This window comes from Chelonia mydas, chromosome 19, assembly GCF_015237465.2.
Source record: "Chelonia mydas isolate rCheMyd1 chromosome 19, rCheMyd1.pri.v2, whole genome shotgun sequence".
Lineage (NCBI taxonomy): Eukaryota > Metazoa > Chordata > Testudines > Cheloniidae > Chelonia > Chelonia mydas.
This window is the reverse complement of record NC_051259.2, coordinates 1969141-1997051: the sequence shown is the minus strand read 5'-3', so window position 1 is coordinate 1997051 and position 27911 is coordinate 1969141. Positions and strand designations below refer to the sequence as shown.

The window sequence follows — 27911 nt, the reverse complement described above, 5'->3', positions numbered from 1 at the left end:
ATACTCGTAAGATTTATTTTTGCCACATGCATATATCAGCCACTTGTAGGTGATCTGAGCCTTAGCATCTTCAGCTGACATGGAGTAAAATGGAAATGGGTAGAAGAGATGACATTTTTAAACTAAATAATAAAATAAAGCCATTAAAGACCCATAAGCTCCTGGCTACATGTTCAACAGGTGAGCAGAGAGCAGTCTGCCTCTGATCAACCCAAACGGTAATTCTTCACCAAATGGAGAAACATGCTATCTACTTACCTTTCTTAGTGGCTTCAAAGCTGTCATGGAAATGTATCCTCTGAATGTCATAAGTTAATGTTGTGTTAGGCAACAAAGTTCTATTTCTATTGATAATGTTGGCAGAAAATCTAAAGGCTTGCTCCTCGGCACTCATAACCTGGGCGTTGGGGCCATCTGCATACTCGAAAATTCCTCCTGCAAGACAGGACCAAAACAGAGTTACTAACAACATGAAGGTTCAGGAGCACCCTCTCCCACAGCGTGTCCAGAGACAAACTCCTGGGAAAAGCTTACACATTTCAAAGCTACATTAGGGCTACAGCCAGTGGCATTTATGCTCAGCTACACTACTGGCTACAGCCACGTCTCCCCTGGGTTTATCAGCGAGTGGGAACTTCCATGTCTTCCAAACTGCATGGAGGGACCTCTCTCTCAGTTTCCCCAGGAAGCTCAGAGGAGTTTGGGAACCCAGCCGCTCACTGCTGTGTATGTGATTGTGTACATTCTGTTTTGATTTGAGCACCCAGCCCAGAGACAGCAGGCAGGGAAGCCGAGTCAGATTATGGTGACACCTAAAAACAAGAAATGGGGCCTCTCTGAGAAGGAGGGTTTCCCTGGTTCCCCTTTTACTGCTGGGGAGATGCTGGTGGCTTATGTTGGGGCTGAACCCAGGGCTGCTCAGAGATAGTAACAATTCCAGGAATATTTTGTCACAAATTTCTCTCTCCCCATCCAGCCCAGTTTTGCCATCCCCCTCTTTCCATCTCCTTCCCCTGACTATCTGAGATTAGAGGTGCCTGAGCCTCAATCAACATCAGAGAGAAAGGGTACAGAGGCCAGGATAGAGTGGGTTGAATTGTTTTCCCATTTTTTAAAAAAGGCATTTTGACTACTATAAACATTTTTGTTGGACACTTTTGTTTTGGTTAAAATATTTGTATTTTCATGAAAAACTGGAAACTGAAACATTTTCATTAATTTTTTTTTTCCAGTTTTTGATTTAAATGTTTGGTTTTCACAATCAAACAATTGCAATTTTAATAAATTTTTTGTTTGTGATTTGGGTTTTCAAAAATCTGCTGAAAATTGAAGCATTTTCAAAGGAAATTAAGAAAAACACATTTAAGAAATCGTCCCATCAAACATAACTGGTATTTTCCAAGCAGCTGTTGCTAGGAGGATAAGAATAAAGTGGGTGTGGAGTGTAAGGAGTGCGGGTCAGGAATTTTCCAACAAAACTTTTTTCTGCTGGAAAACACCAATTTGTCAGAACCAGAACTGTTCACAGGAAAGGGTCAGTTTCAGCGAATCTCCAATTTGAAAAAAAAAATTGAAAAACAAAGTTTCAAAGTCATCAAAATGGGAAATGTTGACATTTTCAAAAATAATTTTTTGCTTTTCAAGTTGTTTTGAAACAACATTTTGTTTTGAAATTTTAGCTAAAGAAGAGTAACCTCTTTTTGAAAAGGTCAAAATTAAACCAAAATGAATTTTTATTCAAATTATTTGTTCCCAATTTTTTTTTTATTATTATTATTTTTTGAGATTTTGAATTTTTTCCCCCATTTGGAACAGAATTTTTTTTTGAAATCTTGAAAATTCTCCAGCAGCAGTTAAATCGTTTCCCCCCTGCAGAGTTCTGGGAACAAAGTCTGGACCCTTTAATTTCTAAGTCACCATCTTGAACATGGTCCAAGTTGACAGTGACCAGGAATTGCTGCCTTGGCTTTCCCTTCTGGGCCCTACCTCCTGCCATGCTGTGAGGTCTTCCTCATGTCTTAGATTCTCCACCAATGAGGCAATCAGTGTGTTGAGTTTTACCATGCACAGTCATTGTGCTGTGTGAATAATGCAGAGTTATAATTAATATAAGAATTGGGAGTGAAATCTCCAGCTGCTTTCTGCTCATCCTTAAGTTCCCTCTTTGTCATTCCTTATTTTTAGTTCCCTCTGCCCCATCTTTTTTGTTTCTCCTTGAATTTACTCTCCAAGTCCTTAGTTCAGACAAGCAGAAACTTCTGAGTTTGCCTACAAATACAGCCTGCACTGCTCAATAATGCATGGCTTCAACGCATGCTTTTCCGTGTTCGGAAGTTGTTAATGCCATTAAATTTCCCCAACGGCAGCAAGCTCATGTCATGGTATCACTAGCTTTCTTGGCTCTGCATTTGTAAGTCTTGTCCTCAATTCCCCACTGGCAGCCTCTCTAATTGAAGTGACTGAGTGAGGGCGTAAATTATGTAATTGTATATCCTTGTCTCGGAGATGTAGGAACAATCTTTTGCCCCTAAAGAGCCCTGGTAAGACACACAAACCTGACTCTGTCTGATAACACACAAATCAAAACACTTAATGAATGAATGAGCTCAGCAAATGCAGCTGGTAACAGATGGTCTCCAGGTTCATTACCTGGAAGCAAGCCTTCCTCTTTGATTTAGGAAAGCCTTTCCAATGTTTCGTTATAGATGGCAGACACCTTATCAGCTCTATTGGTATTTAAGAAATTACATGCCTTCTCCTTCCAGGTCCAAACCACACTGTCTATACATGTTTATATTAATTTGGTGCTGGTCAAGAGTGCCAGTCCAATGGCAATTGGGACTGAAGCCCCTAGGAGGATGTATATAGAGCAAGTAAACAGCCCCTTAGCCTGAGTCCCGTAAGCCTGAGTCAGCAGACACAGGCCAGCCCCGGGTGCTTAATTGCAGTGTAGACATTCCCTAATTCATCCACAGGCAGGTAATTTAACAGCTCAAACTCCCCCCCGATGTTTAAAATGGATCAAAGGAAATACTTTTCTGCACAGTATACATTCAGCTTGTGTCAGAGTAACAGCCGTGTTAGTCTGTATTCGCAAAAAGAAAAGGAGTACTTGTGGCACCTTAGAGACTAACCAATTTATTTGAGCATGAGCTTTCGTGAGCTACAGCTCACTTCATCGGATGCATACTGTGGAAACTGCAGAAGACATTATATACACAGTTTTATACAATTGTTTCATGGTCTCTGTGTATATAATGTCTTCTGCAGTTTCCACAGTATGCATCCGATGAAGTGAGCTGTAGCTCACGAAAGCTCATGCTCAAATAAATTGGTTAGTCTCTAAGGTGCCACAAGTACTCCTTTTCTTTATTCAGCTTGTGGACGTCATGGCCACAAGATGTCACTGAGGCCAAGAGCTTAGCGGGATGCCAAAAAGATGGAGCATTTATATGGATAGCAATAATGTCCAGAGTTGATATAGCAAGGATTCAAAATACAAACAAACACAACCCCCGCACCCCACCCAACCCCAGTTTTCGAAGGGCTCTTAACTCTCCTGCGTCAGGGCATAAGCAGCTTCTAAAGACTTGGGGACAGGAAGGAATTTACCCTAAGGGTAGGTTATCAGTTTCTTATACCTTCCTCTTTGACAGTGGCCAACACCAGCTGCTAGAGACAGGATACTGAATTAAGTGGACACATTATTTTATTGAGTTTAGGGAAGATAATTCTTATGTTTTACAGATGACATAAAAATTGGTACCAAGTATCAGTGGGGCAGCTGTGTTACTCTGTATCCACAAAAACAATGAGGAGTCTGGTGGCAACTTAAAGACTAACAGATTTATTTGGGCATAAACTTTCATGGGTAAAAAACCCACTGCTGCATGCATGCAACTGAAGAAGTGGGTTTTTTACCCACGAAAGCTTAGGCCCAAATAAATCTGTTAGTCTGTAAGGTGCCGTAAAAATCGGGGTAGTGGTAAACAAGAGGACTGGTCCCCGATTCAGAACAATCTGGATCACTTGATAAACTGGGCGCAAGCCAACAGTATGTGTTTTAAGACACTAAATGTAATGTACACATCTAGGAACACAGAATGCAGGCCATACTTACAGAATGGGGGACTCTCTCCTGGGAAGCAGAGACTCTGATCATCGTGGTACATAATCAGCTGAATACAAGCTCCCAATGTGACACTGTGGCCAAAAGAGCAAATGCGATCCTGGGAGGCATAAACAGGGGAACCTCGAGTAGCAGCAGAGGGGTTATTGTACCTCCTTCTAGTGATAGACTGAAAGAGTTCAATCTACTTAGCTTAACAAAGAGAAAAGGCTAAGGGGTGACTTGATTACACGGCTCTTCAGTCTAAGCAGAGAAAGAAATAATATGATCCCATGGTTTCAGAGGAGCAGCCGCGTTAGTCTGTATTCGCAAAAAGAAAAGGAGGACTTGTGGCACCTTAGAGACTAACCAATTTATTTGAGCATAAGCTTTCGTGAGCTACAGCTCACTTCATCGGATGCATATTTGAGCTTATGCTCAAATAAATTGGTTAGTCTCTAAGGTGCCACAAGTCCTCCTTTTCTTTTTATGATCCCATGGCCGGAAGTTGAAGCTAGACAAATTCAGACTGGAAATAAGGCATACATTTTTAACAGTGAAGGTAATTAACCATTAGAACAATTTGCCAAGGGCCAGGGGGGATTCTCCATCACTGGCAATTTTTAAAATCAAGATTGGATGTTTTTCTAGAGCTCTGCTCTAGGAATTATTTTGGAGATGTTCTCTGGCCTGTGCTATAGAGGATGTCAGACTAGATGATCACAATGGACTTTTCTGGCCTTGAAATCTATGAACCTATGAATGTTCCTACCAGCCCCAACTATCAACAGCCCATCTCTAGGGGTGTTCAGTCCTTTGCTTCTGTTGACATCATGGTGATGATTATTGTAAATACACGGTCACTAGGGCCTGCTCTGGGACATTTTCCGGTCTATTTCACATAAGAAAGAAGCACAATTCTCTGGCAATAACCTGTGGTTACTGCCAACTGGGGACAGGTGCAACCAAATGACCTTGGGAACTCTATCCCCAGTCCTCAATGCTGTATGGTCCCCTTATTCTGAATTTCCTGACCCCTAGATCCTTGTCCTCTAGCAGTGCTTGCTGCTCTGGTATCTCAGACAGGAATATCAGCAGCATGTGGCCGTTTTAATGTACTGCTCTGCTCAGCCAGCAAAGGGTGTCCCTTCCCCAACCCAAAGGAGGCTCCTGTGAGCCTTCACACCATAGCGCTGCTTGGAGATCTCCCTCTTGTTCCCTTTTTATCCCTGTGAAATATTTATAGGGCCACGGAGCATTCTCCATCCCAGCAAAAGCTAAACTCCACCTCATTGACATTAATTATTCAGTATCTATCGTCAGGAGTATCTCTCATTCGAACATCACATTAAAAATACCCAGCTATGAAAACCCTTAACCCAGAGAGATGGCATCCCATCAGCTCCCTTCGCCCAGCCAGCCAGGGCAAGCACAGGTTTCAACCTAGTGATACCAGCTCGGCCTCGCACTGCCACAGCAGCTTGGAAGTCAGACGGGGAAGGGCTTGTCAGTGGGCTGATCTGACCAACGAAGCAGTACTGAGTGCTTTACAGAGAGCTCCTAATGGAGGGGTGGCCAGGGGCCGGATACTGGGGTGGGGCAGCAAGGGCAGATGTTTGGAGAGCAGCAGGGACAGGTGTTGGAGTGGGACAGGGGAGGTGCATGGTGGAAGGGCAGTGGGGGGACGTTGATGCTTAGTTATTTATGCCATTACAAACAGCAGAGAACAGCAAATGTGCGAAGGGAAGGGCTGAGCCTCATTGATGGCTTTGTCACTCACTCGCTGTCTGCTCTTGGGCACATCATTTTCTTGGCCCTCTGTGCCTCAGTTTCCCCATGTTGCACATGGGGATAGTAATACTTTGTATGTACGTATATGAGGATCCCAGAAACTCTTCGCACACACATGGAATTACTTTCTACATACCCCAGTGTGGTAAAGTATTACTAGGCTCAGTACAAACATGGGTAAGGATGATCCAGTGGTTAGGGCCCCAGCCTTGGGCTCGGAAGTCCTGGGTTCAAGTCACTTTGTGATGTTGGACAAGTCACCTAGGGCCATATCAGTTAGGTTCCTGGTAGGACTTTCAAAAGTGCCCAGGTGCCTAGCTCCCATAGGGTCATCCCAATGAACTCAAGTGGATCACTCGAGCATGCAAAGTTACTCCTGTGCATAAGCATTTGCAGGATTGGGCCCTTAATTTGTGCTTCTGAAGGCAGGGACTTACCTTTATAAAAGTCTGCACTGCTCCAAAAGCACAGATATTACTGTAGAAATAATGAACAATAACAAAAATAAAACCCATTGGTGAGGCTCATCCCTTCCCCTCCACGCGAAGGTTTTCAACCCAGCACATTTCAGCAGCAGGATTTTGTTCTCTAGCATTATGCTGAAATGAACTGGCTTCATGTTGCATTGATTAGCAAATGGCTGACGTGTTTTCTCCCAGCTCAGAGCTTTCAGAGTTGGTTCTGAGTGTGTCTTATTGTGATAGAATACAGTAGGATTCGGTATGCGGATTATCAGTGTTTGATCCCAAATAAATTAACACTCCAGACATCCATTTGGATATAATAGGCTTTACTTAAAGAAAGGATTTTCTGTGCAACCACCCAGCCACTTGCATTTAGTGCCAGGCGATGAGAAAGGAGACAGGCTCAGCTGGTCTATTTCTGATTACAGTGCTGGCTGAAGAGCGCATGGGGACAGATGCAATGTGAAACAGACCCTGCATTTGCTAAGGTGTTAGAAAGAGCCAATGGGTAGCAATATATGACAGAATAATCTTTTACACAGAGGCCCTGGAAGGGGGGAAAAAAAAAGCCAGCGACAAATCTTTTCAGGCCAATCAAATGTGCTGAAAAGAACAGCTAGACCCATTTGGAAATTCCCTGCTGCCTATTCCCCTGGATTGGCGTGGCTTCCTCTCTGAGCTCGTGTGTCTTTTCTTCCCATACGTTCTTCACAATCATTACTTAGAGAGCCTAATAACTAGCTTGGAAGGGTTGATTAATGTATAATCTTCATCGTGATTACACAGTGTAATTGGCATTAATTTGGAGAGCCAGCTAATTACGAAAATAATTGTCACAGCTTTTCCATTTTAATAAAACGGAGAAAATGGGCTTGCACTATTGAGCGAAGTGGCGATGCAGCGATAGCGTGCAGAGCCCAGGGTTCTGGAGATCTGCTTCGTTCCATGTATACCTGGCACTGGAGTCGAGCGGGGGCAAAGACAATCTCTCAGGGTCGCAATTAGAAAAACTAACAACAGAAAAGAAATAACCTGAGGAAAATACTCTGAAAACCAGCCTCCACTCGCCATTCCCATGAGAACCACAGCCACTGAGGTCAGCACCAGCTCAGCAAACGGCTCAGCCACCCTCAGAACAAACAGCTTGTTAATAGTTCAAAGCAGAGTTTTCCTTCTTGTTCACGTCGTGTGAAACAATCCCTCTCACTACCAGTGATGCAGTGAGAACTGAGGCTCTCACAAGCGCCCAGAAAAGCCAGACAGTTTTCACTCCTGACCTCGCTGTGATTTTATTTTTAAAGTAAACAAACACGGCTGGTGGGGTGGGGGAAAGGAAGGAGGTACACACATGTTTTTCTTTCCCTGGAGATGGATATTTGCCAATTTTGCAGTAAATAACACTAACCTGTGGAGGACAAATCTGGCATTTTTACTCAAAAGTCAGTGAAAATGGTGAAATGTTGCTTGTGAGATGCACATTTGCACATGAAAATATCAGCTTGTGCACACACCAGGAGAGTTAATCACCACGTTCATGTGGTGCTGGCGGAATTGCACCAGCCCGGACAAACACCGCCCTAGCCAGCGGAGTGCTCTAAATCCTGATCTCTGTAATAGCTGGTGCAACGCAATTAGCTTTATTATTATTCCTGTGCACCCCAGTGGGGCCTAGAGGCGTCAGTTGAGATCAGGGCCCCATGGTGCAAGGCGCTGCACAGACACACAGTAAGAGACAGATTCTGCCTCAAGTTGCTAGTGATGTAAGTAGGAGTACAGACAATGAGCGAAGGTTATCTCCATGTTGGAGATGGAGAACCAAGGCCCAGACCCCAACCTCACAGAAACAGTAACAGATCCCAGCTTGTCTAAGCTCCAGACCAGTACCTTCAACCCAAGTCATCTTTATCCTGACTTGGGGCTTGGCAAGCTCTTTGAGGCTTCCCCTACTCAGCGCAGTGGGAATGAACAAAGGAATGGCCAGACTGGGTCAGATCAGTGGCCCATCTAGCCCAGTATCCCGTCTTCCAACAATGGTCACTGCTGGACGCTTCAGAGGGAATGAACCATGCTAACAGGAGCAAATAGTCGATCGTATTAATAACTCCAGTGGGCTGAACTCGGTGGGGTTGTGCTCCAAAGTCTTTCTGAAATACAGCGCTTGCACTAAGACAAATGTAACCATTACACCAAAGTACAGCAGTGTGAGGGGAGCAGAAATGCAGTCAGCTGTCTGCATTTCCCCTAGGTTTCACATGGGTGTCCTTCTTGGTCTTTTGACAAGAACATCACCATGACTTTGCTCAGATGAAAAAAAAAAATTGAAGTCAATGGACAGTAAAAGAATCAGCAATAAAAAGGTATCCACTTTTATGCATTGTCTATAAATAAACGTCATATGAAACACCAAAACTAAGGGTCCTTTAGCGGTGATGTATTTCTCTACAGCATTTCCACCGCCACCCTGTTTTAAAAAGTGTTGGAGATGTCCTGGAGATGAATTGAGTTACTGTTCACTTGATTTAGTGCTAACAGCCTTTTCGCAGTGTTACCTCCTTGTCTATTCAGATCACAGCTGCTCATCTTCCACCTTCCTTTGCCTCCTACAGCTTTGCAGGCAGATACAAGATGGCTGGGCTGAGGTCTCTCATCCACTCCGCTTGATTTCAGGCCTACAGGGACGCTTTGCAACATCTTCCTGATAAGCATGAGAGTATTGGCTGCCTAACTGATCCCAGAAGGGACTATGCCATTGCCCTGAGTGGTCAGCGGTGCTCACAGATCTCACGCTGCAATGCGATGGAGTGGTTCATGTTTATGAAGGTTGAATGGCCGCAGGCACAGAGTGTTTGCAATTCTACTTGTAAGAAATTTTGAGGTAGGGGCCCTCTTTTAGTTCTGTTTGTACAGCGCTTAGCACAATGTGGTCCTGGCTGGAACTCCTGGGCATCACAAGAATAAAGATCATAATAGTATTAACGACTATCTTCTGAGGCACGGTAAGGTGCTGAACACGCTTCTCCACCCTGGTGACCCTGACTCAAATCCCATTGCCGGTGAGCATTTGGTAAAATCACACCAGGCTCAGCTGACACTTGTTCTGATCACCAAACTCTGATCACCAAACCTACACCAGCCCAAGAAAGGTCCAGAGTTAGGCTAGCCAGGGTAAGGACAGTGGGGTGCATTTGCAGCAGCGGTGAACAAAGGGTACGTGGTTTTGGCTTTGCAAAACATCATCAGTTCGGTTTTCCCTTTACTAAAGCCGAGGCTCTGGGTGGTTTGAATGCAAAGCTGCAGAGAGAGGAATGGTCCATGTCCCGCGACCAACTCCAGTTCTGCTTCATCTCAATTTCAAAGGAACAAACAATTTTAAGCCAAAAGAGGATGGATTTAGTTCTTTTGCCAAACTGTAGCTAGGCATGTTTTAGCTCTGGGGTTCATTTCACCCATACTCTCAAAGTCCAAGGAGAAGGCAACAGCCCCAAATCCCTGCCTACCCCATCTCCTTAATTCACCTTCCTTTGACAGCAAGGGCATTGGTCCTCCTGTTTCTGATATCTAAACCACAGCTGTAAAAGCACGCCACGAGCAATAAGCCTCGCTCATGCACAACTGCAAATGTAACTCATTGTACATATGGCCAGGCAGACTGCAAGTGTGCAAGCAGACAACTACAGCACATTGTTATTCCGGAATCTGGCGCATCTCATTGTATTTAGGAACGGCAGAAGCCACACGCCACCTATTAGAGCAGGCTGCTGCCGCCTAAGGATTCAACAGCCTGCTGCCGAACTGCTGACAAACGAATATAGTCGAAGTTGTCCCCAATAACGATAGTAGAGGAAATGACTTTACAGTACTCTGAAGGCCACGCATTTAATGTCTTCCAGTGCACACTAATGCAGCCTGTATCCGTACTAAAAAAGTATGCCTCACTACTCTGTGTCAAGAGCTCGTAAGCAAATCATCATATTCCTAGTTAATTCCATTGGGCAATTGGCGAGAATCTGTTATTTGGATGGTAAGTCTATGACGTGTGCGACTGTTCGAATTCCTGCTCATTACCAAACTTAGGGAAAGATCGAGACTCCAGTGTTACCTGATGAATAATTGTGCCAAGAGCGGCAACAGGTTTCCTCCAAGTCACAGCTGGATATGTTCTGCTCAGTGTTCTTCAGACAGAAATGTCAAGGCATAAAGGCAACTGCATTTGCTCAGATATGTGGTGGGGGGGAAGGAGAGCCTAGATCATTAAATATTAACGATGGGAAACAATGTTTGTTGTGCCTTATTACATTTGTCTTTGTGTATTTTAAATATCAATCAACAGGCAGGTTAAATACTTACTCGGTTTGGAGGTTTGGGTTGTTGGGGTTTTTTTTTTTTTTTTGCTTTAAAGTAGGCTAATTGCTCTCCAGAGAGTGTCAATCTGCAAATAAGAAAATGCAACTCAACTTCCCTTCTTTTTTATCTTATTTTCTGACCACTGAAAGTGCTGCTGGAATTGGGAAGTTTCAAAGGTGAAAGAACTCAAAATGAGAAACAAAAATGAATGTTTAAAACTCCTGTTTAAAATCTTGGCTCAGAAGGGCTAGATGGAGCAGGTATTTCACAGGGACAGGGAGCTGGCATTAGACACACAGGGAGGTTTGGATGCAAAGAACTGGCAGGCTGTAGCTCTAGCTAAATCACTGAAAATCAGTCCCCCCCTTCAGAGCAAAATCCAGATCCCACGAAAGAGCAAAGTCCCATTGCAGCAAAAGGAGCAGGATTGGGCCCAGACACAGTTGGCATGACCGGTTCTATTCCCCCTATTCTATGGCGCATGACAAGACCCACACAACCTCAAACCAGACCAAGCATCCAGTCAGAATGTGGCTATGGACAACCCAGATGGGATTTAAGAAGGCCTAAGAGAATTAAGTACCCAACTCCCATTGACAAAGGCCATACACTAATACAAAGCAAAAAGATCTCGTTAGCAACCTTCAGTGCTTACAGTGCTCTACAGAATGGCTCTCTACTCCATTTATTTCACAGACCCGACTTATCCATAGAAGAGAAATTATATGTATATCTCAGGACAGGATGCTGTTAATCATATAGGTGTGAGCTGCTTTACTATTCCCAGGTTAAAACTCGTTTTCTGTGCTTTCTATCCCACTAGTTTAATTCTTGTCTAGTCAAAACCTGCCAGACAAGTTTTCTGGCTAAATGCCATTTTCCTTAAATGGCTGGTTATTTTTAGCTTCACAGCAGCTAAGCGTACAAGAAAGTCAAAGCGTTTCAGGTGTTTTCCAAATTAACAAAACAAACCAGCTTCGTTCTAGGAAAGGGAATTTCAGCAGCACTTAGTCTGCAGTGTAATCACTTACCTTTTTCTTCTTATAAAATCGCAGTGTTATTTAGCTTTGAAAAACAGCTACATTTGATCACACTTTCCCCTCCCCTGCTGACTGTGTTGCTAACACACTTAGACAGCGCTCGGACAGTCCCCTTCCATTGATGGAATTCTGGAATAAACGCTTGTTTTGAAAAAGATCTTACTGAGGATGCAGACAGCATTGCTTCCTGCAGAGACAACATGGGATGAACCCTGAAGAATTTCTTATCCACCCATCTACCCATCAGCACCGGATTTTGTGTGTTCTCTCAAATGTAGGGCCCCTAGGATTTCTTTCCCTTGCAATTGTTTTCTTTCCTGCCGAGTGCTGGGCTGCTTGTTTTGTCTTTTTCAGGTTTGTTCTATTTTTGTTGACCCCCTTCTCCGCCGGGTCCCCGCACCCCCATGGCGGTGCCATCTGGTGTCTTCCAAAAGCCACACAGAGTGATTCCGTGGAAGCCTTTTTCTGAAGCAAGAGGGGAAGATAAAGTCCAGAAGAAATGGAAACTCCATCCCTACAGCTCACATTTTACTGAGGAATCCTTTGTGCTGAGTGGGAATCATTAGCACGCAGGAGATGCACAAAGGGATCTTTTCCCTGCCTAGCACTCCCAAACCCCTCACCCTCAGCCCCATAGCTCGCACCTCCTGCAGTAACGCTTACTTCCTGGGGCACACTCAGAGATCTGCTCAGCAGCAGCAGCAAAGAGCCAGGCTCTTCTACATGCAATAACTGGAACTTGCAAATTTGAATTCCTCCACGGCAGGAATGGAAAATGTTTTCTTTAGGGCATAGATTGGTTTCTTGCTCTGACAGAACAGCAAAGGAACTGAATTCCTGCCCCTGTACACTTCTAGTGATGATGCATTGGCCCTGTCACGTCAGCTTGGCAGAGCCTGATGTGATGCAACATGATTATGTAGCTGATGCAATTTGAGGCTGCACAGGCATGGAGTGAATGAAACAGAAACCTGGGGAATCAGCTGCCTGTTACTTACAGGGCTGAGCTATCCGAAGGGGATTCTCTGTGTGAATATTAACTGGTCCCAAACAGCCCCAGCGTCAGAGACCCCGGCTTTGGCAGGGCCGTGTCACAACTGTAACATCATCGGCACAGTTCTAGTCAGTGTCCTCTTTCTTTTCTAAAGGAAAAAAGACGGGACTTGGGCCTTTCCTGGGGCAGCCCGACATACTTCTCCAGGGGGTGTCTCCTGTCACTTCTGTCTGCATTTTCTAAGGGACCAGGGCTTCTTTCCAGTACGACCCCTTCATGCCACATCAAGGAAGCCAGGGAGGAACGCAGCAGGTCTGGCCAGCTTGGAATTTCCCCTGCCCAAGGGAATCCTTGAGTGGCACAGACCCAGCTGTTACCCCTGGCTGCTGGAAGGGCTGTGTGGGGCCATGAGCAACTGGGTGTATTTTGGAGCAGCCCTGGGAAGCTCCTGGTCAGCCCCCAAGTTGGGGGACCACAAGTACGGAGTAAATCTCCTCCCTCCTCAGCTTGCGGCCTACCACTGAGCCCAACTCAGCTGGAGCTAAGGGACAGACCTGATGTGCTTTATTTCCCTTTCCCCAATAGCCTGGCTTGAAAAGAGCTGTGCTAACTAGTGTCCTACTGCTTGGCAAGTGCGCGTGGGGAAATCTACTTGGACACCTGGAGGGAGCGCGTCCAAGGATGGACTCGACAGCTTGCTGTACATCTCATCTGCCCATCATGGGTCCCTGGGCCCTAGCCTCATGAAGCCACATGCTGAAAAGCAGTGGAGGGCTCCTGGGATTGGAATGAGAAACCTTCAGGGCCAAAGAAACTCCTTGGGTTCTCCGGCATTCCACGTACCGCACCGCAGCTCCTGAGCCATCAGCCTGGCGATGCTGCACGTGCTGTATAAAGACACATACCCTAAACAATCAGCATACGGGTCTGTCACGTTCTGACCATCGATATGCAACCAGTACATCAAACTGGGAACCCTAGCAGACCAGCTCGGTGCTGGATGATGTGAACCCTAGCCAAGGAGGAGTTAACAGACTGCTTGGGGAAACTAAAGAGGGCCAGGGCTGCTCACCAAAAACCAACCCCTCGTTGTAAATCCTGGATGCAGGCTCCTGGAAGTAAGCTCCAGTCTGGGCTGTTCAGGAGGGAGACCCCTTAAACCCCTCTGCCTGGGGCTGGCGGAAGCCCTCAGATGCTAAGCTCTGTAATATGGGTTCAGCTTTGGTGTGCAGATGGGTACAGCAGAGGCAAACCGACGTGGCCCGTATCTCCTCACAGCTTTGTGAAACTGGTGCAACTCCACTGAGGCAGAGAGGCGGGCTGGCCTCGTGGTTAAGGCAGCGGACTGGGATGCAGGAGGCGGGGTTCAGAGTCTGGCTGTGCCACAGACTCTTTTTGAAACTTTGGGCAAATCACCTCGTCTCTTTTCTCCGCTCTGTTCCCCGTCTGAGGCTAAAACCTCAGAGTGGAGGTTCTGAGGGTGAAATAAACCCTGCTCTGTGAAGCACTCCGATTTAAACATTTAATTAAAGCTAATGTTAAAAAAATTATGTAATACATGGGTTAAGAAAAGAGTGTCTGTCCATCTGGCTATAGTGCTTAGATTATCCACAAATACAAAGTTTGTTTTAAAAGATACATAATCAACAATAAACCAAATTTAGGTGCATAAATGTAACAATACAGTTAAGATATACAGTGCTACAGTGATGAAGGCTATATGAGTGGCCTTCCGTGGAGTCATTTCCCAGTTCTAGATCCTAATCAGGCCCGTTAGCCATGTGCTGGTTTCCGGTCTGTCTCAGGCCCTTGGCGAGCCCTTATCACCTCTGAGCACATCACAATCTTTAACTCATTTTTCCCCACTGCACTCCCCAGGAGGCAGGGCAGGGCAGTTCGCCCCATTGCCCTGATGGTGAACTGAGGCTCCGAGACACAAAGTGACCTGCAGAAGGGCACACAAAGTGTCTGTGAGGGAGCTTGGAAATAAACCCAGGTGTCCCAAGCTGCAGGCTAGCACCCTACCCACTGGACCATTGTGCTTCTCTAAAGCTTCCGGAATGGAGGATTTTTGTGGCATTGTATTGCCAAGGCAGATTTCTCTAGTCTGGGAGGGGGGTTGGAGAGGAAACGCCGTGGGAACCACCTGCGTCAGCAGCATCTGTATTTCACACCCAGCATGTCATTGGGCTCGGGTTCCTTATACCAGTTGGTTTATCCAGAATGCGAGTCCCAAGCCAGAGCACCAGAACCTGTCTCAAATCATGCTGGCCGTTGTGGCCGCAAGGCCGGGGAAGCATCGTGGGATAGGACATGCCGAGCCAGCTTCTGCTTCTCTCTAGTTACCCTGACGAAAGATTCGTTTCACTTCTGTTCAGCTTGTCCTCCGACCTTGTAACTGTGGGGAAAACATGAGCTTGTGTCTGGACTCCAATCCCAAGTGCGCTTAGAAGTGTCAGACTGAAAACCAAATCTTCAGTGCTAACTAAAGGTCTCCCTCCAAGCCAGAGAAGTGAAATGCTTGTTGATGGAAACCCTCTCCTCGGCTCGAAGCGGAATATCTCCAAATATCATCGCCGTGGGTGCATTTTAAAAGCCTTTCCATGTACGAGTAAAGTTCAGCACAACACTGAAGATCCGGCTGGCCAGAGAGGTGTTGGCAGCATGACTCAGAGGGTCAGGCAGAGTTGCTGTGCGTCCCGCCGGCCCTGGGGAAAAGTCTCCATTTAGCAGGTGCTGCTTTGCTGCCACACAAGGCCGACCGGAGGAAGGAGAAATCTCCTTAACGGAGTCTCTTGTCCCTCAGGGGGTGCAGCGTTTTCCCTTCCTGTGCCAGGGTGTGACATCAGGGCTGTTGCACAGTGGGATGCATCTCATCACCTCTGCCCGTAGTTCCAGGGATGCAGTGAAAAGATGCTGAAGGGAAAGGTAAGATTGTGGTCACAAACGGCAAAATCCCAGGCATTCCCAGCCACAGACTCCCCCTCTGTGCTCAGACTCCCTGAGGCAGAGCCGGGAGGGGCCAGGACAGCAGCTCCCTGCTAGGCTTCAGTACAAGCTGCCAAAACTTTCAAATGTGGGTGGCTAAAGTGGGGGCTTAACACCCAGTTTGGGCTCCGAAATAAGTGGGCTGATTTCCAGAGGTGCTGAGCAACTGCAGCTCCCCATTGCCTTCGGTAGGCTCTGCTCCTCTGCAGTTCGGGTCTCCTGCCCATGTCTGCATTTGAGGTGCCTGACTTTAAAAAAATCGACCTAACTGATGTTGCTGACTTCGCCAGCTAAAAATGAATAAAGAGATACAAAATGTTTGGCCATGTTGGAAGTTGCTATTTCGAGGGGACCAGGAGAAGCGCTGAGAAGGACGTTTCTGCTGGGTATAGGCATGAGGACCACATGCCACTAAAGTCCTGCTTCAGCCCGATTTTGAGGCTCTATATGGGACTCAGTTGGTACAGAGGCCTCTCTTGTTGTCCTTCTGCAGTGGCACGAATTTCCCCCATTGAGTGCAACTCAGTTCTCAACTGCTGTCCGCGCTCTCCGGCTTCCAGCAGCGCCCATTATACCTGGGTGAGGTTTCATGGATGGAGCTGAAGCTGGGAAGTTCACCTCACGGAGACCCGGATTTAACCATGTCTTGCAGGATAGGAAAAATGTGCTGAGAAATGCCAAGAAACTGAATCCAAGCGGAAAATGAAGTACAGAAAATGTGTGTCCTTTCTGGAAGGATTTGCTTGGCTGCTAGGAAAGACAAGTCCTTTGCAGTGGTTTTATTCATCCTGTAATACCCGTTCCCAGGAGACAGTATCTTCCTCTTTGTTCATTTTGGCATTAAACATGCAAAATCCTATTCCATTCGCACTGTATTAGATACTTCATGTCACAGAGGGTGACATTATTCTCCCATGTATAAGCTGTTTAACAGATGAGCAGTCAAGGGGCAAAGAAATACATTATTAATGTTTCTGGTTAAATTAACTGATTAAAAACACCCTGGGTAAAATGTATGTATCAGCGTTTTACACACACTAAATGAGAAACTAATGGAATATGGTGGCTTGTTTTTCAATGAAAAACAGATAGGGAGAGTCTGAAAAGGTGAGCCACCTTTAATGGAAATTGGATGTTATGGATAGAAGAACCTATCAGATAAGAAGGTTGGGGGTTGATAATGGATTGGAGGATTCTAAGAGTCTTCTGCGCTCATTACGGGCTTTGGTTTCCTGCCTATGTTTTCTGGAGGTGGCTGTGACAGTGCCCCACATAAGGCTTTATGGAAATATGCTTATGAATATATATGATATAACTGGAATATGTTCCATGCTACATATGCCATGTAACATATCTATGTAAAGGTTATGATCTACTGAATCTATTAATCCTATTTGTATGGGGATTAATTGGGGATCGGTCCTGATTTGAGCAGGGGGTGGACTAGATGACCTCCTGAGGTCCCTTCCAACCCTGATATTCTATGATTCTATGCCGTGTACTGGCTTGATTTCTAAATAACCTTAGTAGAGCATTTGGTCAGTTCCTGGAGAAAGGAATTTGCAAAGTTAAGATACAACCACATTCCAATCCCTCAGACAGAGACAAACACCTACAAGATTTCTATCAAGCATTCTTAAAACTACAATACCCACCTGCTGAAGTGAAGAAACAGATTGACAGAATCAGAAGAGTACCCAGAAGTCACCTACTACAGGACAGGCCCAACAAAGAAAATAACAGAACACCACTAGCCGTCACCTTCAGTCCCCAACTAAAACCTCTCCAGCGCATCATCAAAGATCTACAACCTATCCTGAAAGACGATCCCTCACTCTCACAGATCTTGGGAGACAGAACAATCCTTGCTTACAGACAGCCCCCCAACCTGAAGCAAATACTCACCAGCAACCACACACCACACAACAAAAACACTAACCCAGGAACCTATCCTTGCAACAAAGCCCGATGCCAACTCTGTCCACATATCTATTCAGGGGACACCATCATAGGACCTAATCACATCAGCCATGCCATCAGGGGCTCGTTCACCTGCACATCTACCAATGTGATATATGCCATCATGTGCCAGCAATGCCCCTCTGCCATGTACATTGGCCAAACCGGACAGCCTCTACGCAAAAGAATTAATGGACACAAATCCGACACCAGGAATCATAACATTCAAAAACCAGTCAGAGAACACTTCAACCTCTCAGTAACCGACTTAAAGATGGCAATTTTGCAGCAGAAAAGCTTCAAAAACAGACTCCAATGAGAAACTGCTGAACTGGAATTAATTTGCAAACTAGATACTATTAACTTGGGCTTGAATAGAGACTGGGAGTGGCTGGGTCATTACACAAATTGAATCTATTTCCCCATGTTAAGTATCCTCACACCTTCTGGTCAACTATCTGAAATGGGCCATCTTAATTATCACTACAAAAGTTGTTTTTCTCCTGCTGATAATAGCTCATCTTAATTAATTAGCCTCTTACAGTTGGTATGGCAACTTCCACCTTTTCATGTTCTCTGTATGTATATATACCTTCTTACTATATGTTCCATTCTATGCATCTGATGAAGTGGGCTGTAGCCCACGAAAGGTTATGCTCACATAAATTAGTTAGTCTCTAAGGTGCCACGAGTACTCCTGTTCTTTTTAAGGAACAGTGCATCTTGGAATGCTCCAGTCCACATAAGAAGTCTTCCTGGAGACGTTCAAGATGCCAGGTGGGCAATGGCTTCTGCCTGTAAAAACTGTGAGTCTTGCATGGACCTGTGACTTGCCCAGGTGACTCCAGAACACCACCTTGGAGCTGGACTTTGCATAGGCGAGAGGAGGGGGTCTCCACCCACAAGAGAGAGTCTATTTAAGCCCATGGGAGACCCCGCCATTTGGTCTTCAGCTGGCTAAGGAAATAGCTTCTCCACCCCCAAGGATACCTGAAAGAAACTGGAACAAAAGACAGTAACTACAGGGGGTGTGAGTGATTGCTGGACCTGGACTAGAAGGAGATTAGTCTGTAAAAGGAAGCTTACTGGAACTGGTGAGATTTTGTCTGTATTCAGTTTTATTAGACATAGACTTGCGGGTTTTATTTTATTTTGCTTGGTAATTCACTTTATTCTGTCTGTTACAACTTGGAACCACTTAAATCCTACTTTCTGTATTTAATAAAATCACTTTTTACTTATTAATTAACCCAGAGTATGTATTAATACTTGGGGGGGGGGGGCAAACAGCTGTGTATATCTCTCTATCGGTGTTATAGAGGGTGAACAATTTATGAGTTTACCCTGTGTAATCTTTATACCGGGTAAAACGGATTTATTCAGGGTTTGGGCCCCACTGGGAGTTGGGCATCTGAGTGTCAAGGACAGGAACACTTCTGTAAGCTGCTTTCAGTTAAGCCTACAGCTGTTAGGGGACGTGGTTCAGATCTGGGTCTGGGTTTGCAGCAGGCTAGCGGCTCTGGCTCAAACCAGGCAGGGCGCTGGAGTCCTAAGCTGGCAGGGCAGGAAAGCAGGGGCAGAAGTAGCCTTGGCACATCAGGTGGCAGCTCCCAGGGGGTTTCTGTGACCCAACCCGTCGCACGGGGCTTTGAAGTGATGCCACCTTTGTCCAATGCAGCAGCCTAGCTCTATTGGGCTTTGCCTGGCAAAAGGCAGGGGACTTGCTTTCAGGTCGGTAGTTGTCTGGGATTGCAGGCTTGATTCAATAGCACGGGGATTTGGGGCCAAGGTCACCTGTGACAGACACCTGCTCTGCAGTGACCTCCCCGCTGGTACCGTCTCTATAATCCTCAGAGCCTTTAGCGATATGCTGTCTCTCATGTGCCACCGTACGTACCATCTCCTCAGCTAAGACGCCATGCTGATGAGTGCAGAACGAGCATCTAGAACGTCTCGTAACTATGGGTCAGACCATATGCTGAGCGACATGGCGTGCCTTCATAAGGACGATGTAGGGGAAGGCATGAGCTCTGGGCTAGTCTTGCCATTGCTGTGGTTGTCTCCGGTCTGTACCTATATGTTTGCCATGCTCAGGGGCTGCTCCTGGCAGCACAGTGTTTGTAACAGGCGTATCGCAGACCCCAGAGCTGTGCCCCCCACACACACGTGCTCAGCACTCAGCCATGGGTGTGACTCCTCACGTGGAGAGCAGTCGTTATTAAGCTTCTTCCCAGTGTTAGCTTGCTACCTTCCCCCAAGAGCAGCTCGGTCAGGACACGGTGTGTAAGGCGGCGTTAGCAGCCAGGGTAAGGCAGGTAAGAGCTGGGAGATACTCCCAACACCCCGCCCAACCTCCGGACTCAACAGAATCTCCAATGTCAGAGAAGGGAACGGCCCAATAGATCCAGCTCATCTCCCTGGCACTAGACAGACGGACTGACACCATTCTATGTATTGCAGTAACAGCAAAGGTGCTGTACATACATAGTAAGAGCTAATCTCTGCCCTGAAAGAGCTTGCAGCTTAAATAAACCAGACAAAGGAAAGGTTATTGTCCCCATTCCACAGCTGGTGAGTTGGGGCACAGATAGACAAAGTGACTTGCCCATGGTCACACAGGAGAGCCAGAGCCGCAAAGCCAAAATCCCTGTCTCAGCTTTAACCACAAGACCATCGTTCATCTCTGGATGTAGGATGGTCTCCTCCCAGACATTACAACTAAACAGAAACGCTTGTGGTCATGGTGTCACAGGCCCGATGCTCTGGAACTGCTTGGTATGAAGCCAGCCAGGACTCTGGGTAGCGTTACTCCCCTCGGGGCATGGAGCCTCCTTGGCTATGGCCCTCCTGGGACTGACCTCAGAGCATGCCGCACCCCTGTTCTCACCGTGCATGTGCCCTTGGCAAGTCCCCCTGGATGGGACCCCTGGGGGAGCCAGAGGACCCTGCCCCACAACTCTGCAATCAGCCATGACTCTCAGCCAACGGGTGACACAGAAGGGTTATTAGTCAACACAGTGTAGAACAGATCTTGTTAGCACAGAAATCAGTGACTTTCAGCAAAGTCCAACATGGGGGGACCCCGGGCCAGACGCCCGGGACTCCCCCATCTCTGAGTCCTCAATAACTGACTGCCCAGCTTCCAGCGACCCGACCTCCGACATGCCTGTGGGCCCTCCTCCTGGTCTTTGTCTCGGTTCCCGGGCAAAGTGTCACCTGGTCACATCCCCCACCTGGGAGCTGGAGCCGACTCACCTGCCCTCGAGGGTCTCAGCAAAAGTCACACACCCAATTCCCACCACTCGGGCATTGTGCAATACACAGGGAAACTGAGGCACGCAGTATTCATGCAAAACGGTAAGACTCCCATAGGCTCGTGTACAACATAACAAGGAGGAAAACCCCTGAGTTCAGGATTCTGTGTTCCCCCCCCTCCCTTTCTGTCTGGCGTACGGATAGGGCACTGATCCCTGGCACCTAAGCACCAAATGCTGTATTTAAAGTTAGGCTGGCAACTGGAAATGGAAGTCACATCCAATGCTCCAGGAATGCTTCAGGGCACTCGAGTCCTGGGAATCACACTGCTGGGGACGATGGGCCAGCACTGTCAGTCAGACACAGTGGGATATAACTCAGGTACTGTGGCCAGCGCTCCATCACCGCCCTCAGGGACTGGGCAAGTTGCTGCTCCATAGTGCCCTGAATACCCACTGGGTCTGGGGAGGTCGAGCTGTCATCCCACTGGAGAACTACCTAGCCTCGGGGGGAAGCTGCAGCCATCTCCAGGAGAAGCCAGCTATCATCTTAATATATTAAACTTACTGAAGACCAGAAGATCTATGCTCTCTGCTGACTGGCTGGCATGTCCCTGTGGCTCTCCTATAGTTTACTGGATGCACTGCCTGACTCTGATCCCTTCCAACAAGGAGTACTTGTGCCACCTTAGAGATTAACAAATTTATCTGAGCATAAGCTTTCGTGAGCTACAGCTCACTTCATCGGATGCATTCAGTGGAAAATACAGTGGGGAGATGAATGCATCTGATGAAGTGAGCTGTAGCTCACGAAAGCTTATGCTCAAATAAATTGGTTAGTCTCTAAGGTGCCACAAGTCCTCCTTTTCTTTTTGCAAATACAGACTAACACGGCTGTTACTCTGAAACCTTCCCAACAAGGTCATCATCTCCCTGAGGATCTACTGCCCACTGCCAAACAGAGAGGGCCAGTCACCAGTAATTTTTCTATTACCGGGAGTTAGGCTGGTATAATACCGGTGTAAGTGAGAACAGACACCGGCCCCTCCTTGGAGTCAATAATTAAACTTTTCCATTGATTTCAGTGCAGTTACCTGATTTACCATCAGTGTGGTTCCATTGAGTTCGATAGTAACATAGAAATTCCCAGACTGGATCACACCCATGGTCCATCCAGTTGAATACCCTGTTTATGGCAGTGAAGAGTACCAGACACAGCAGAGGAAACTACATGAAACCTCCAAGGCACATGTGGGATAATCTAACCCCTATGAAAGTCTGATCCAAGCCCTCACCTGAACTCACGGGCGTTACTTCTGATGTGCATCGTGTTGGGAGGAGAATCAGGCCAAAGGCTTTTTCCCCAGCACTGTGCCAGCTTCCCCACAAGGCTTGCCACCCAAATGCTCTAACTGCTTTCCTACAAAGCCACTTGGCTGCATTTTACGTCCTGCTAAACTAACCAGCAGCCCTAGATAAATGTCAGGCTTTATAGGGAATTATATGCAGTAAATCCAGATGCTGCACAGAAACAAACAAACTGGCCAAATCTCTCACCTCTCGCTGCGTTTTCCTGACCCAGCCCTCTAGAGGGCACCCAGACAGGAGGCCAGTGTTCCTTAACTCTCCTTCCCGTCTCTCGTCCACCAGCTATTAAGCTCTGCAGCAGCTGTACTGGCCTTCACACAGATGCATATTCATTGGGTGCCACTCCCACACACAGGACAGATGCCCCAGGGACACGGGGAGATGCCCCAGGGCCCATCAGTGCCACTCGACAGAGGGGAAAATGCATGTGGCATCTCTCCTGCTCCCTCCCTAGCTCTGGCCTGTTGTGCTAACCTCCGTCCTTGCCAGCTGTGAGCAGTGGCTGAGTAGCAGTGGGTGCTGGGGAGAGCTGGGGAAGAGGCAGCCCCAAACACAGGGCCAGAGCTGGGTCTTTCTATGACTGTCGGCAGGGCCTCGCACAGCGAGCGTGCCACTAGAAATGAACTGTGTGTATTGGTGAGCATTACCTCCCCTGCCCGCTCCACCCAAATGTTAGAATCTTGTAAGCCACTAACTTAAGACTATTGGCCCAGTCCTCAACTGGGCATAAACTGGCATGGCTCCAAAGACTTCCGTGGAGGGGTACCAATTTACATCAGCTGGGAATCTCTCTCTGGTAGTTAACTTTCAGCTGTTTGCACCTCAGGCTTGCGCAGTCTAACTGGCAATGTTTATTGTGATATTTCTTTGAACGATCGATTCGGATATTATTTTTTTTGACATCTAAGAAAGAGCATCTACTACAAACAGCATGTGCATTCCCTGATCAAGGGAGCAGATCAAAGCACTAATATGAGATCAAAGGCCTTCAACACTGCTACAGCAGAAACAAATTAAGTTAGCAACAGATTTCTTCATGATATTTACATTTCTAATTTGCATAAAACATGATTAAAATGAAACAGGCTTTTTTTTCTTTTTTTTTTTTAAGCATGGTCTATTAATTACAAAAAGAACCACAATCTCCTGGGAATAGGGCACTATCAAGATAAGGGTAATGAAAATGCCAAGAAACTTTTAATTTACCAGATAAGCAGACTTTAGAACAGTCAAGATTTCCAAAACTGATCAGGGAGTTTGGAAGTGGCTATTACTGGTTGTTCAGACACCTTAAAGGGATCTGGTTTTCAGAAAGTACAGCACGCTCACGTGGGTCAAGAGGGGCTCCCAGAAACTGAGATGCTCAAAATTACTTTGAAAACTCTGGCCTACTTGTTTGAAACAAAACATCTTTAAAGCTTTGAGTAACTCCAGTGTGAATGGTGTCTATGATCAGTATAGGAGACTAACTAGAGGTTCTCTTGAGCTTACTCTGGTTGGTTTAACTACAGACCCAAGTTCCTTCCATCGGAGCGGTATTGGAACACAGTGTTTGTCCGTCTCCACTTTCGCTCATGCTGCTGGAGCGTGAGCTGGGTTTAATTGTACTCATCCAGCCAGATCGTTTCTGATCCCAGAACCTGCGGTGCTGGTGGGGCCCACACGGATCAGAATGAGCCCAATTTTCATTTTCAGACACGAGGCTGAGCTGGCAGCACAGGTACTGAGAAACTCACCCCAAAAAAATAATAAAAAAAAATCTTATTTTGACTTGTGTAAACTCAGCAAATTTACCCTGGAAAGCCACTGATGGGAGAATAAATCAGGCACACAGACGTGTCACTTTTATAGCCATTCTTTGGACCATAAGCACGCTTTAAACTGTAATGCACGGCAGGAAAAAAAAGGAAGTGTCTGAAAGCTTGAAATTATTAAGGATCTACAATACTGGTTTTAGGCAACACGGCCATAAATATGTTTTCCTGTGTGTTTTATTGGTCTGGGCTGAAGTCTTGTATTCTATGTGTTGTCCGTCTGGTGCACAGTCCACCCAAAAGCTGGAGCAGAAAAACAATGCAACTGAAATAAATCCAGGCTCATGTGCGTGATTGACCGGGCTTGTAACAAAGACGGCAGCATAGTAAAAGTACTTTGTATTTCTCTTTATTGTGGGTTACAAAGCTCAACTTTAGCACTAGATTTCCCCGTACACCTGCTGCGGTCCGATTAACATGGCCATTAAATTGCACACCTGCAGTGGTTTTAAGCACAGGCCACTGCACTCTGGCCGCCAACCCCTCTACATTATGGGTCCGATTCTCCTCTCACTTCTGCCGAGGTAGCTGTGCAACTTTTTCAGACTATCTTTTCTATAAAAAATGGACTTATTTAGAAAATATTTGTATTAATTTAAATCAAAATGTGTATTGAAAACACCAAATGTTGTCAAAATAGTTAGTAAACATTTTTGTTTCCTAGTTTGTTTGCCAAAAGCCAGGTGTTCAATAAACAAACATTTTATATAAACTTTTAAGAAAGTTCTCAATACAAATTTTGAAAAGAAATGGATCAGTCTGGAACCCTTTGAGATGCCACCATTGCTGGTGAAAGTTGTTTTTCACTTCTTGATCAGCTCTAACACCAAATGTATGGAGTCAGGAAGGGGGGGAAGAAAGCATTGCCAGGGAACTGACTGAGGTCTAGGAGTGATATATAGCTTTTCACATGCTCAGATCGAGCCTGGAATGGAAATGACCAAAGGTGGTAACCCTCTGGTCGTTGTTTGTGTAAGCCTGTGACACCATGTTGATATCATCCCAGTCCAATCCCATATAGTGCCTACATCCCCAGCAACTGTCAGTAACCAACAGCCTTGTTAGTAGCACAAGCAGAGAAGGCAAGGTCCGAATGGACGTTGGGAACGAACAGCTCTCTCACCGTTAGTGACGGCACCTGCCCCCACCCCCGTTTGGATGGAGACAGATTAGCAAAGGGACGAGGTGTTGGAGAACCTTCCACTGCCACGGCCTCTTCTCTCCCTGCTCTCCCGGAGCGGAGCCAGCCCAAGGGCTGTGTGTGACTGAACCCCATTTAAGTTTGTACCAGCCCGTTTGCGACTCAGCCCTTGTATACACTGGCGACTGTGTGCAGAGTGTGGCTAGCCGCACATGGCTTTGAAAGGCTCTGGCAGCGGAGAGGCCTCCGGGAAAACCGCCAGCAGCTCCCGGGGGTCGGGGCCTTTCACCGTGGTGAAGAACAACTCTGGCAGCAGGACACCGCTGTGCTAAAAATAGCGGCGTAGACTTGGGAGGCGGTGCTTGGGTGCACACCCTAAGGTTCAGGCCTGTCTTTACTCCTCTCGCCTAAGCAGTGTTTCACTATCTAAACTGCTATTTAGGGGGTCGGGGGGGCAGGCCGTTTATGTACTCTACACTCTGCCAGAGGTGTAGACATAATGGAAGTCTCGTGCCCTTGTGCCAGCCTTCTGCCCATGGGTGAAGTTTTCCTACGTGAACAAAAAGCTGCAGCCTTCCATACCATTCACGAGCACTCAAATTCCAAAGAGAGCTACTTCCCAGGTATGACCCCGAATGGCAATAAAATAAAACGATGCCATGCGTGAAAATTCAAATGGAGTGCAAATAAGGATTCTACCTACATTAAATTAGAATTATTGTATGTGAACTGAATGCCTGTTAATTATGCATTGCTAAACCTCCGTTAATTAAAATTAATATACACCTGGTATTTAGCGTGCAATATTAGTTTTATGAAGTCTAAATTAAATCACGCACTCATAACCAAATACTGGCAGTCAACTGATTTGTTTTTTATTCTTCTGTTGCTGCCTGCAAAAGTCAGGGCTTTAAGTGAGACGATGCATCAAATAGCAAATGCAATTCAACAAATATTATGACATGCTGTTCATCATCTGCCCTAAATATTTCACAGTTCAGCTTTATGTGATTTTGATGCCACATGCTTTGAATTTGCTCTTAATAGATGCTGAATTTTCAAGCTGGCTCTGTTTCACCGTTTATAAAATGAATACAATGAATTCCACTCAAGAGCTAATGACCCCAAAACTCAGCCTGGTTAGGCCTTTTTTATAAGTGTTCTTATTGTCACATGAAGGTTTCTTTAAAAAGGAAAGAAAGAGAGAGAGAAAAGAAAGCCCCATGGAAAATTTGTTTCTGTTTAATGCTATCCACTCTCTCTGAAATCTCTCCAGAATGCCCTTTATGTAGGAAAAGATCAAAGGTCTGTAATAGATTTCAAGAGGTTTCAATGGGCCGAGGGGTGTAGACTCCAATACCCGGTGCTGGGTCAGTGATTAAATTGCTCTGTGCTGCTGCTGCTAAGGGGCAGGTGAAAGACATAATTGGGAGATTTAGAGCCCTACTTTAGCCTCCTTATCTTCCATTCTGGTGGAGTTAAAAGGGCGCGGTGCCATCCTAGAATCTGGGGTGCGGGTACATGTGCAAAAGGGGGAAAACATGCCAGATGAATGAGGCAGCCATGCCAAGCACACAAAGGGGGAGAACATGCTGTGAATGCCGTGAGGACGCACAAACGTTTATGGGGCTAGCAGCAGTACAGGGTGAGCAGCCCCTGCTCTCCCCATCATAGCCAAAGCAAGAGTCTGAGCAGGGAAGGCAGGTGGAGCTTCATCCTGCCAGCGTGGCCAAGGACAATCCAGCCTTGGGAGATGAAACCCCCGAGAAAAGGGGCTTGACTTTTTCAACGAATACCATTTTTCATCAAAATATAGCCACTTTTTATAAAACTTCATTTTTTTGCCAACCCATCTCACTGAGAGTCTGGCTAGGCACTAGAGAATCCTGCCTATTTTCAAAAGTTTTCAGTGGAAACTGGTAAGGAAAAAAATGTCTTCAGCCCCCCCTGCCTTGCTCATTTGGACTGCTCAGCATAGTTACACCAGGGGGTTCCCCCACCCTAAAACTGACAATTAAAAAAAAAAAAGCAGAAAATTTGGAAAAATGACAAATTAGAGTAAGAAGCCAAAATTTCCAGGGCCCTATGGAGATGGGACTCTGCTAAACCCAGAGAAAGCAGCAGGCAGGAAAGCACTGGAAGATGCCCATGTTCAAAGCAAAGGCAACATAAAACTGAAAGAGGAGTTGACCCAGATGAGCAAGTTCTTCCCTTAAAAACATTCTGATCTCTTGTAAAAATGTGACACTTGAGAGAGCAACTCCCAGGGAGCTGTAACAATGCACAAGTCTCCTTGGGTCTTAGTGACCTTGGCAGTAAGACAGGGTCTTATTCACACTGATGAACAATTTACCCAGTTCATGAATCATTCTTTCAGGTGCTTTGCAGACCTGCTAGTCCTGTCTGCCTCCCTGCTGGCCCCATTTCATGCCTCTAGCACAGCTCCCATGAGGAGCCTTCCAGGCCCCGATGGAAAGGGGAGGGAAGAGATGAGGAAATGAAAGCTGCATGCAAGGAGGCAGCTGCAGTGGACAAGTTGATGGTTTGCCACAGCTGTAGGCTTGATTTTTGGCTGCAAGGAGTCCTGATTTTAGGCCTTAGTGTTCACTCATTCACACCTGAGCAACCCTGCACAGGGACTTGCCC

The 27911-nt window shown here is 46.2% G+C and overlaps 1 protein-coding gene across 2 annotated transcripts in view; it reads right to left on the bottom strand.

Annotated features, from left to right (window-relative positions):
* GRIK3 (glutamate ionotropic receptor kainate type subunit 3) overlaps window positions 1-27911 on the bottom strand; it is a 228881-nt gene that overhangs the window by 105692 nt on the left and 95278 nt on the right. For both annotated transcript variants that reach the window (XM_007060684.4, XM_027823121.3), the window contains exon 2: window positions 259-435. In XM_007060684.4, the coding sequence (XP_007060746.2) occupies window positions 259-435 (177 nt within the window). The remainder of the gene's footprint in view (window positions 1-258; window positions 436-27911) is intronic.